This window comes from Salvelinus sp. IW2-2015, unplaced genomic scaffold (assembly GCF_002910315.2).
Source record: "Salvelinus sp. IW2-2015 unplaced genomic scaffold, ASM291031v2 Un_scaffold2023, whole genome shotgun sequence".
NCBI classification, from domain to species: Eukaryota; Metazoa; Chordata; class Actinopteri; order Salmoniformes; family Salmonidae; genus Salvelinus; species Salvelinus sp. IW2-2015.
Window position 1 is genome coordinate 124,672 of NW_019943370.1, and position 10,467 is coordinate 135,138.

The 10,467-nt window shown below is 44.1% G+C and overlaps 1 protein-coding gene across 2 annotated transcripts in view; it reads right to left on the reverse strand.

Annotated features, from left to right (window-relative positions):
- LOC112072752 (uncharacterized) overlaps positions 1-10,173 on the reverse strand; it is a 32,036-nt gene extending 21,863 nt beyond the window's left edge. The window contains exons 1-5 of one of the 2 annotated variants that reach the window (XM_070439913.1): positions 9,719-10,173; positions 9,228-9,551; positions 8,847-8,952; positions 8,655-8,700; positions 9-312 (exon numbers count right to left, since the gene is read on the reverse strand). In XM_070439913.1, coding sequence (XP_070296014.1) covers positions 280-312; positions 8,655-8,700; positions 8,847-8,952; positions 9,228-9,551; positions 9,719-9,782 — 573 coding nt within the window. In that variant the 5' untranslated portion in view covers positions 9,783-10,173 and the 3' untranslated portion in view covers positions 9-279. Of the gene's footprint in view, positions 1-8; positions 313-8,654; positions 8,701-8,846; positions 8,953-9,227; positions 9,552-9,718 lie in introns of those variants that run through there. The other variant, XM_024140139.2, reaches the window with a different exon arrangement.
- Positions 10,174-10,467: the final 294 nt, after the last annotated feature.

Genomic DNA, 10,467 nt, shown 5'->3' on the forward strand with positions numbered 1-10,467 from the left:
GCGCAGAGTTGTGACAGTACCCCACCCCTGACGCGCGACACCGACCTCGGGGATGACCCGGAGGGCGAGGCGCAGGGCAACTGGATGAAGATGGTGGAACTTTCGCAGCATAGAAGGATCCAACACGTCCTCCACCGGAACCCAGCATCTCTCCTCCAGACCATACCCCTCCCAGTCCACGAGATACTGAAGGCCCAACGTCTCAAATCCAGTATGGAACGAACGGAGTATGCCGGGGCCCCCTCGATGTCCAGAGGGGGAGGAGGAACCTCCCGCACCTCAGACTCCTGGAGCGGGCCAGCCACCACCGGCCTGAGGAAGGACATATGGAACGAGGGGTTAATGCGGTAATCGTTGGGAAGCTGTAACCGGTAACAAACCTCGTCACTCTCCTCAGTACTTTAACTTCTTGACGCAAGGATCCCTTTAGCGGGATCATTTTCGTAAACAACGAGCGCCAAATTCAAAAAAATACTACAAAATATTTATATCATCCGACAATCACAAAGTAGAGAATTACCAAAACACAGCTTAGCTTTTGTTAACTTTACTTGGTACTTCATCCCGGATCCGGGAGCCCCCACCCTCATCAGTAAAAAAGCTGACTAGCATAGCTAAGCATAGCGCCACAGAGTAATATACTAGCATCTAATATCATGAAATCACAAGTCCAAGACACCAGATGAAAGATCACACATCTTGTGAATCCAGCCCATCATTTCTGATTTTTAAAATGTTTTACAAGGGAAGACACAAATATGTATTTCTATTAGCTTAACCACGATTAAAGCCCAACGTTTTTTTCTCCCCAATATTTTTTTACTGCATAAGGAGCTATCACACCAATTCGAACCAAATAAAGATATAAATAGTCACTAACCAAGAAACAACTTCATCAGATGACAGTCTGATAACATTATTTATTGTATAGCATATGTTTTTGTTCGAAACATTTGCATATTTCAGGTATAAATCATAGTTTTACATTGCTGCCACCATCACAACTCTCACCAAAGCAACTAGAATAACTACAGAGAGCAACGTGAATTACCTAAATACTGCATCATAAAACATTTATGAAAATACACAGTGTACAGCAAATGAAAGACAAAGATCTTGTGAATCCAGCCAATATTCCAGATTTTTTAAGTGTTTTACAGGAAAACACAATATAGCATTATATTAGCTTACTACAATAGCCAACCACACAACAGCATTGATTCAAGCCAACAGTAGCGATAACGAATAAACCAGAAAAATATATATAAATTATTCACTAACCTTCTCAACTTCTTCAGATGACAGTCCTATAACATCAAATTACACAATACATATATGTGTTTGTTCGAAAATGTGCATATTTAGCGGCACAAATCGTGGTTATACAATATGAATAGTAGCCAAAATGCAAACAAAATGTCGGAGAAATCTTGGGAGAGGCACCTAATCTAATCAATAACTACTCATAAAACTTGACTAAAAAATACAGGTTGGACAGCAAATGAAAGATACATTAGTTCTTAATGCAACCGCTGTGTTAGATTTTTAAAATTAACGTTACGTACGACATACAGCGTGCGTTAACTGTGTTAACGCCGGGCACAATATGAACAACAGCCACTTCAAGTGCAGGGCGCGATAAATTCAAAATATGTTTTTGAAATATTTAACTTTCAACACATTAACAAGTCCAATACAGCATTTGAAAGATAAACATCTTGTGAATCCAGCCAACATGCCGATTGGTTTTAAATGTTTTATCAGGCAAAACACCACGTATATTTGTTAGCTTACCACCAAATACAAAAAAGCACAGACATTTTTCACAGCACAGGTAGCATGCACAAAGCCAACCTAACTAACCAAGATCCAACAAAACTAACCAAGAAACAACTTCATTCAGATGACAGTCCTATAACATGTTACACAATAAATCCTTTTGTTCGAAAAATTTGCATATTTGAGGTATAAATCAGTTTTACATTGCTGCTACCATCACAGCATACACGTCAGAAATAGCACCGAAGCAACCAGAGTAATTACAGACACCAACGTCAAATACCTAAATACTATCATAAAACATTTCTGAAAAATATGTGGTATAGCAAATGAAAGACAAAGATCTTGTGAATACAGCAATTATTTCCGATTTTTTAAGTGTTTTACAGCTGAAAACACAATATAGCTCTTATAATTAGCTTACTACATATAGCTAACACACAACAGCATTGATTTAAGGCCACAGCAATACGGTAGCGATAGCACAGTTCGACAGATATATAAATAGACATCATAAAATGGTCCTACTTTTGGTGATCTTCCATCAGAATGTCCAGAACAGTCGTTGTTTGGATTTTAAAACATCGTTTTTCCCTCTTTGAATTAGCAAGCACACTGGCCAAGTGGCGCGAAGCTCCTCCATCGTCAACCAACACACAGACAACGCAACACGCCTAACGTCCCGAATAAATTTCAATAATCTAATTAAAACTATATTGAAAAAACATACTTTACGATGATAGTAACATGTATCAAATAAAATCAAAGCCGGAGATAGTATTCGCCTATAACGACAGCTTTCCAGAAGGCAATTCCAGGTCCACTTCGCGCTTTTCAGAAACAGTAAATGGCGAACACGTCATTCCAAGAGGATTTATTCCACCTCAGACCAAGATAATCACTTCATTTCTTCTCTCACTTCCTCTTGACATCTAGGGGAAGGTGTATGACGTGCATGTATACTAATACGTATCATGCCCATTTATAGGCAAGCCCTTGAACAGAGACCTCGATTTCAGAAATCTCACTTCCTGTCAGGAAGTGCCTGCAGAATGAGTTCTTGTTCACTCAGAGAATATAATTCAAACGGTTTTAGAAACTAGAGAGTGTTTTCTATCAATAGATAATAATAATATGCATATTGTACGAAGCAAGAATTGAGTACAGGAGTGAAACGCCTCCCAGTAAAGGAGAGATGCGGTTTGCAATATTGTGGGGCACCTTGATGACCAAGTCAATACACACAGAGTACTCGCCGCACACCAGGCGATACCGAAAGTTATAGGCAAGCGTAGACCCCAAACGAACAATTGTAATGGCGGGAACCTAATCAGCTCTTAGAACCAATTATCCATCAACATTGAAACATACCGAGAAGATAACATACCAATCACTGGTAAATTGTGTCCTTTACTATTGTTCTATCGAGCGACCCAAACCCCATCATGAATCCTCTACGAGACCAATTGTCCAGCAAACTGTCCAACAAAATATGGCATTGCGTGCGGGTTGTAGATTGTCGGTCGTTGAAGACTTCGATGCAGGAAGCGGGGATTGAGCCAGCAAAACATTAGCCATTTGGTGAAACGTGTCCAACTCACATAACGCAGGCATACAATTCAGTGAAAAGCTACACGATTGCAACAAACAAGACAATCAGCGCGAGAGGCGGGTATACTCTAAGAATCAGAGTAAGAGCTTAGTCGCGTAATCTAGACCTACAGGTTATAAATAACACTTAAAAACGGTAAACGACTAAACGAGTGTGTGCGAATGTAAAACCTTAGTATACGTAAGTAAACATCAGAGCGTCGCCCGATGATATCTAACGCGTTATACAACCGAAAGAGACCTTGTGGCGCCCAGAGAAGCTGCCCGAACGCTCCGTCGATGAGCGCTACAGTGAACTTAGCGTGACGACCATGAGGAACTTGCTTTTCGGGTACCCGAACAGTTATGTTCATAACACAAAGTGACAACACCTGAGCAAGCACCGTTCATACCAGCCAGAAGAGATGCGCAGGGAAGGACAGGCGAACAAAGTAGGCGGGTTTTTTCCAAGAGCTTTTTGTACGGCCCTCAGAGTCTACCTAGACACCCCATTCCAATTCTCAGTCAGCCTCTACGTGGACATCAATGAGGCGGACAAGCGTAATGCAGTGGCACTGTCACGACCCAGAGATTACATGCCACTTATGAATACAAAAACATGGCGACCCTGGGAGACAGACTGCTCTGGCGACATTTCAGATGCTCTCACTTACTGAACAAGGGACTGGTTTAGGCTGCAAAAAATAACATACATAATCGATAATATTTCAACCGGAAATATTCAATACTACAGAGAAAATATTCAATACTACAGAGAAAGAAAATGTAATAAAATGTTGATAAATGTAGCTAATTTTTCAAAATAAAAGCTTGAAACTATGTCTAAAGCCTGGTCACAGCCTGAGGAAGCCATTGGAAAAGGAATCTGGATGATACCCCTTTAAATGGAGGATGGGCAGGCAATGAAACAGGGATTTTTCCAAATAAAAGGCACTTCCGGGTTGGATTTCCTCAGGTTTTTGCCTGCAAAATCAGTTCTGTTATACTCACAGACAATATTTTGACAGTTTTGGAAACTTTGGAGTGTTTTCTATCCTAATCTGTTAATTATATGCATATTCTAGCATCTGGGCCTGAGAAATAGTCCGTTTACCTTTGGAACATTATTTTTCCAAACATAAAAATAGTGCCCCCTAGCTGAAAGAGATTAACACCGGGGCCTCACTGCCGTGACGGTCTGCGCCAACTTTCTGGCGCAGCACGGCGCGCTGAAGGTGGACATGGGCGGCGTCTCATGCTTCCTCCGCGTGCCGGAACCAGTCATCCACCGCAGGAGCCTCGGTCTGACTCTGATGCCAAGGAGCCAGAACCGGCTGATACCCCAATACACACTGGAAGGGAGAGATGTTAGTGGAGGAGTGGCGGAGCGAGTTCTGGGCCATCTCTGCCCAGGGCACGAACGCTGCCCACTCCCCCGGCAATAAGACCTCAGAAACCTACCCACATCCTGGTTAACTCTCTCCACCTGCCCGTTACTCTCGGGGTGAAAACCTGAGGTAAGGCTGACCGAGACCACCAGACGTTCCATGGGGACCCCGATCAGACACTATATCCTCAGGAACCCTGTAGTGCCGGAAGACGTGTGTAAACAGGGCCTCCGCAGTCTGTAGGGACATAGGGAGACTGGGCAAAGGAAGGAGACGACTTAGAAAAACGATCCACAACGACCAGGATCGTGGTGTTACCCTTTGAAGGAGGAAGATCGGTCAGGAAATCTACCGACAGGTGCGACCACGGCCGTTGTGGAACGGATAAGGGTTGTAACTTACCTCTGGGCAGGTGCCTGGGAGCCTTGCACTGGGCGCACACCGAGCAGGAGGAAACATAAACCCTCACATCCTTAGCCAAAGTGGTCCACCAGTACTTCCCACTAAGACAGCGCACCGGCCGACCGATCCCAGGATTACCAGAGGAGGGTGACTTGTGGGCCCAATAGATCAGCCGGTCGCGGACAGCAGACGGAAAGTACAGACGCCCAGCTGGACACTGGAAGGGTGCGAGCTCTGCACGTGACGCCTGCTCAATGTCCGCGTCCAGCTCCCACACTACCGGCGCCACCAGGCAAGAGGCGGGGAGTATGGGAGTGGGATCCATGGGCCGCTCCTCTGTGTCATACAGCTGGGTCAATGCGTCTGCCTTAATGTTCTGGGAGCCTGGTCTGTAAGAAAGGGTAAACTCAAAACGGGTGAAAAACATGGCCCACCTTGCCTGGCGAGGGTTCAGTCTCCTCGCCGCCCGGATGTACTCCATATTGCGGTGGTCAGTCCAGATGAGAAAAGGGTGTCCAGCCCCCTCAAGCCAATGTCTCCACGCCTTCAAGGCCTTGACGACAGCCAACAGCTCCCGCTCCCCCACATCATAGTTTCGCTCCGCCGGGCTGAGCTTCTTCGAGAAGAAGGCACAGGGGCGGAGCTTCCGATGGCGTACCCGAGCACTGAGACAGCACAGCTCCTATCCCAGCCTCGGACGCATCCACCTCCACTATGAACGCCAAAGAGGGATCCGGATGGGCCAACACGGGAGCCGAGGTAAACAGAGCCCTCAGGTGAATAAAAGCCCTGTCCGCCTCAGCTGACCACTGCAAGCGCACCGGGCCCCCCTTCAGCAGTGAGGTAATGAGAGCCGCTACCTGACCAAAACCCCGGAAAAACCTCCGGTAGTAGTTGGCAAATCCTAAGAATCGCTGCACCTCCTTTACCGTGGTGGGAGTCGGCCAATTACGCACGGCTGAAATGCGGTCTCTCTCCATCTCCACCCCTGAGGTGGAAATGTCATACCCTAGGAAGGAGACAGACTGTTGAAAGAACAAGCACTTCTTAGCCTTGACGTACAGGTCATGCTCCAACAGGCGACCAACCACCCTGCGCACTAGGGACACATGCTCGGCGCATGTAGCAGAGTATATCAAAATGTCATCAATATACACCACCACACTCTGCCTGTGCAGGTCCCTGAAAATCTCATCTACAAAAGCTTGGAAGACTGATGGCGCATTCATCAACCCGTACTGCATGACGAGGTACTCATAGTGCCCTGAGTTGGTACTAAAAGCCGTCTTCCACTCGTCTCCCTCTCGGATACACACCAGGTTGTAAGCGCTCCTGAGATCTAGTTTAGTATAGAAGCGCGCCCCGTGCATTGACTCTATCGCTGTGCCTATGAGTGGTTGCGTGTAACTATACCTCACAGTGATCTGATTAAGACCCCGATAGTCAATACACGGGCGCAGACCTCCCTCCTTCTTCACAAAAAAGAAACTTGAGGCTGGTGAAGTGGAAAACCGAATGTACCCCTGACGCAGGGATTCGGAGACATATGTTTCCATAGCCTCCGTCTCCGCCTGTGAGAGGGGATACACATGACTCCTGGGAAGTACAGCGTCTACCAGGAGATCTATCGCACATTCGCCCTGTCGATGAGGTGGTAATCGAGTCAAATCGTTATATTCAGGGGGAATGCGCACGGTGGAGACCTGGTCTGGACTCTCCATCGTAGTTGCACCAACGGAAACCCCTAAACACCTACCTGAGCACTCCCACGACCACCCCGTGAGAGCCCTCTGTGGCCAAGAAACAGTGGGGTTATGACAAGCTAACCAGGATCGGCCCAGCACAACGGGAAACGCAGGTGGAGTAGAAAAATACTAATTCTCTCCGTATAACCCCCTGCGTCGCCCAAAGGAGCGGTGACCTCCCTATCAACCCTGACCCTAATGGTCGACTATCTAAGGCGTGAACGGGGAAAGGCACATCCACGGGAACAATGGGGATCCCTAAACTATGGGCTAACGCTCTATTAATAAATGCAAAAAAAATCTGAAAACCAGTATTTACAAAAATAATATAAAAGGGTACAAAACCCGCCGCACACCAGAACATGACTTGCACAAAACATACAACAAACAATCACCGAACAAGACATGAGGGGAAACAGAGGGTTAAATACACAACATGTAATTGATGGGATTGAAACCAGGTGTGATGGAAGACAAGACAAAACCAATGGAAAATGAAAAATGGATCAGCGATGGCTAGAAGGTCGTTGACTTCGACCGCCGAACACCGCCCGAACAAAGAGAGGGACTAACTTCCACGGAAGTCGTGACAGTATGTAAACGTCTGACCCACTGGGAATGTGATGAAATAAATAAATAATTCTCTCTACTTTTATTCTGACATTTCACATTCTTAAAATGAAGTGGTGATCCTAACTGACCTAAAACAGGGAATTTTTACGAAGATTAAATGTCAGGAATTGTGAAAAACTGAGTTTAAATGTAATTGACTAAGATGTATGTAAACTTCCGGCTTCAACTGTGAACAATCAATGTTACAATTTTCTCAAGGCTTATTAAGAATCCGTCTTTAACCTGTCTCCTCCCCTTCATGTATACTGACTGAAGTTGATTTAACAAGTGACACCAACAATGGATCACAGCTTTCACCTGGATTCAACTGGTCAGTCTGTCATATTTCTAATGTTTTGTACAATCAATGTATATGTTTTTGGAATCGCCACCAAGTTTTTTTATTTCAGCTGTTCAGAAATATGAGGCAGAGACATGGGCTAAATCATCATGATCAAAATTGGTCGATTGTTTAGAAGAGGGTGAGTAGCCTAAAGCGTAGAGTAAGGAGAGCAACTTGAATGTGTGTGTAAAATAACGCATGGGCAGAACGTGATTTGTATCCTAAGTTTGGTTTCCACTAGTTACCACAGCCACAAAATTTGCTTTTTGGTCTTAATTAAGCTTAGGGTTAAGCATAAGGTCAGCAATATGGTTAAGGTTAGGGTTAAAATCACATTATGACATTGTAGCTGTTTTAACTAGTGAGGACCCTATAGTTTTGAGAAAGAACTTCCAGAGGGGTGTGACGGGGGCATAAAACTCCGTATTCGTATTCTGGCCTTTTAGAAAACGCAGAGGCTGCGCGACCTCTGTTCGCCCCAACCCCTGGATAACGTTTTCTGAAACCCTTAACATTCTGCGCATTTTCAAGATAACATAAACTTAAGCAGGAGGCTGCTTAAAGTGTTTAGTTTGTGAAAGAAACAAATGTACAGAACATAATGAGTTTTAGAAAACGAGAAATGGCATCCTGCTGGTGGGACAAACACAACACACAGCCACTTCGTTTAGTAATGATCTAGTGCTGAATGGAAAGGGAAAGGTGATACCTAGTCAGTTAGTACCACAACTGAATGCATTCAACCAAAATGTGTCTTCCTCATTTAACCCAACCCATCTGAATTAAGCTACTGACCTCTCCGTGCCTATCACAATGACTTGTCTGTTCCGGTATTCGTTTCCTGCAGAAACAAGGTAACATGAATTAGTCATATGATTGAAACTATAACTCCTAATCAGCTACAAACACAATATTAGACCACAGTGCTTTAGGCAATGCAGATGTGATTGAACTGAGCTCTTAGGTACACTACTTTGAGCTACTCACCTACACAGCCAGACCATACAGCAGATGTTAATGCAGAAAACCACTCCTCCAATAGCAGATGGAATTGTGAAGAGCAATAACCTCCGTAGGCCATGTTTAGCATGATCTGTGTTAAGACAGAAACAATTGTGGTTTTCAGGAGAGTTGACAAGTCTAAAACCAGTGTTAAATTCCTTTGCTTTATAACAATATAGTAAAAACAATGGGAGATAATAACAAAATAATAACATTCAGTATTGATTGTTTGCAATAATTATCACAATTGACATTTTTGTTTCTGGTCAAAATTCAACTTCAGAAATGTGCATATTTATATCTGGCATTACAGAATACAGTTTCTTCTCCACATGTTACAATATAAACAAAAATGACTTCCATTACCTGTGAGGTTATTAGTGATGGTCATATTCCACTCCATTGTCCGTACACCACTTTGATCATCTGTTATTTGACAGCTGTAGCTCCCGGTGTCATTTAACTGTACATTAAAGATAGTCAGCTTTGTAGGTGGATCAACACTCATCCTGTCAGAGGTGAATTTTCTTTCAGTTTTATTCAGTGTGTCACTATGAGAGAAAATGAGAACMGTGTCCTTCTTCCAGATGTATGATGCATTCGTCTCTGAGTTATTGCAAACCAAAGTAACAATTTCTCCCAAAGAAGCTGATTTATTTGTCAGATATTTTGTTGAGTCACCTGCTGACTCTATGGGACAGAAAACAAGAAAGACAATGTTGTAAGTACTTTACTTTAAAGGACAGTGTGAGATGTTTTTTATCCTTTTAAGAAATAAGAATGCAAACTGAACACAGGCAGGCAGGCACACAAATACATACATACACACTGTACTATGGTCATCCACTGTAGCTTACCTGTAGAGACAAGGAACAGCATGATGACCACAGACACCAGGTCCCAGAACAGGAGAGTTTCCATGACGACTTTGGACGTGACTGACTGACAGAGATGGACAGAGTGGAGTGGAACGTCAGAGTCTGAGATTAGTTTCACATGTCGTTAGTCTGAGGAGGAGGGAGAACAGAGGAAGTGGTCGTATGAGAGAAGCACAGAAGTGAGTTTCTCTGAAACATCACAGCCATTTACTCAGAGATCTCACACATACCCACTGAGCATTTTATTACTGAGTGATTTACTGTGTGCTCACATTTCTATTTCAAGATGAATTTCACATCCAAAACGTCCAAATTAATTATTTACAACTGTATCAATGATAAATGTCCATTGGGGGGGTGGTGTCCATCGGTGGGGAACAGACACTGCCTAGTGCAGGCCTGGGCAACTCCAGTCCTTGGGGGCCTGATTGGTGTCACACTTTTGCCCCAGCTAACACACCTGACTCCAATAATCAACTAATCATGATCTTCAGTTAAAACTTCAATTTCTTTAAATCAGGTGTGTTTGCTAGGGATGGGGGAAACGTCTGACACCAATCAGGCCCCCGAGGACTGGAATTGTCCAGGCCGGAGCTCGAAGCATAAGAATTTCACTATACCCTGCGATTACATCTGCGACCCTGTGCATGTGACTAATAAACAAATCTAATCTAATATCTGTTAAGAAGCAGGGTAACTGGTGAGATTCGTACCACTGTTGTCTCGCT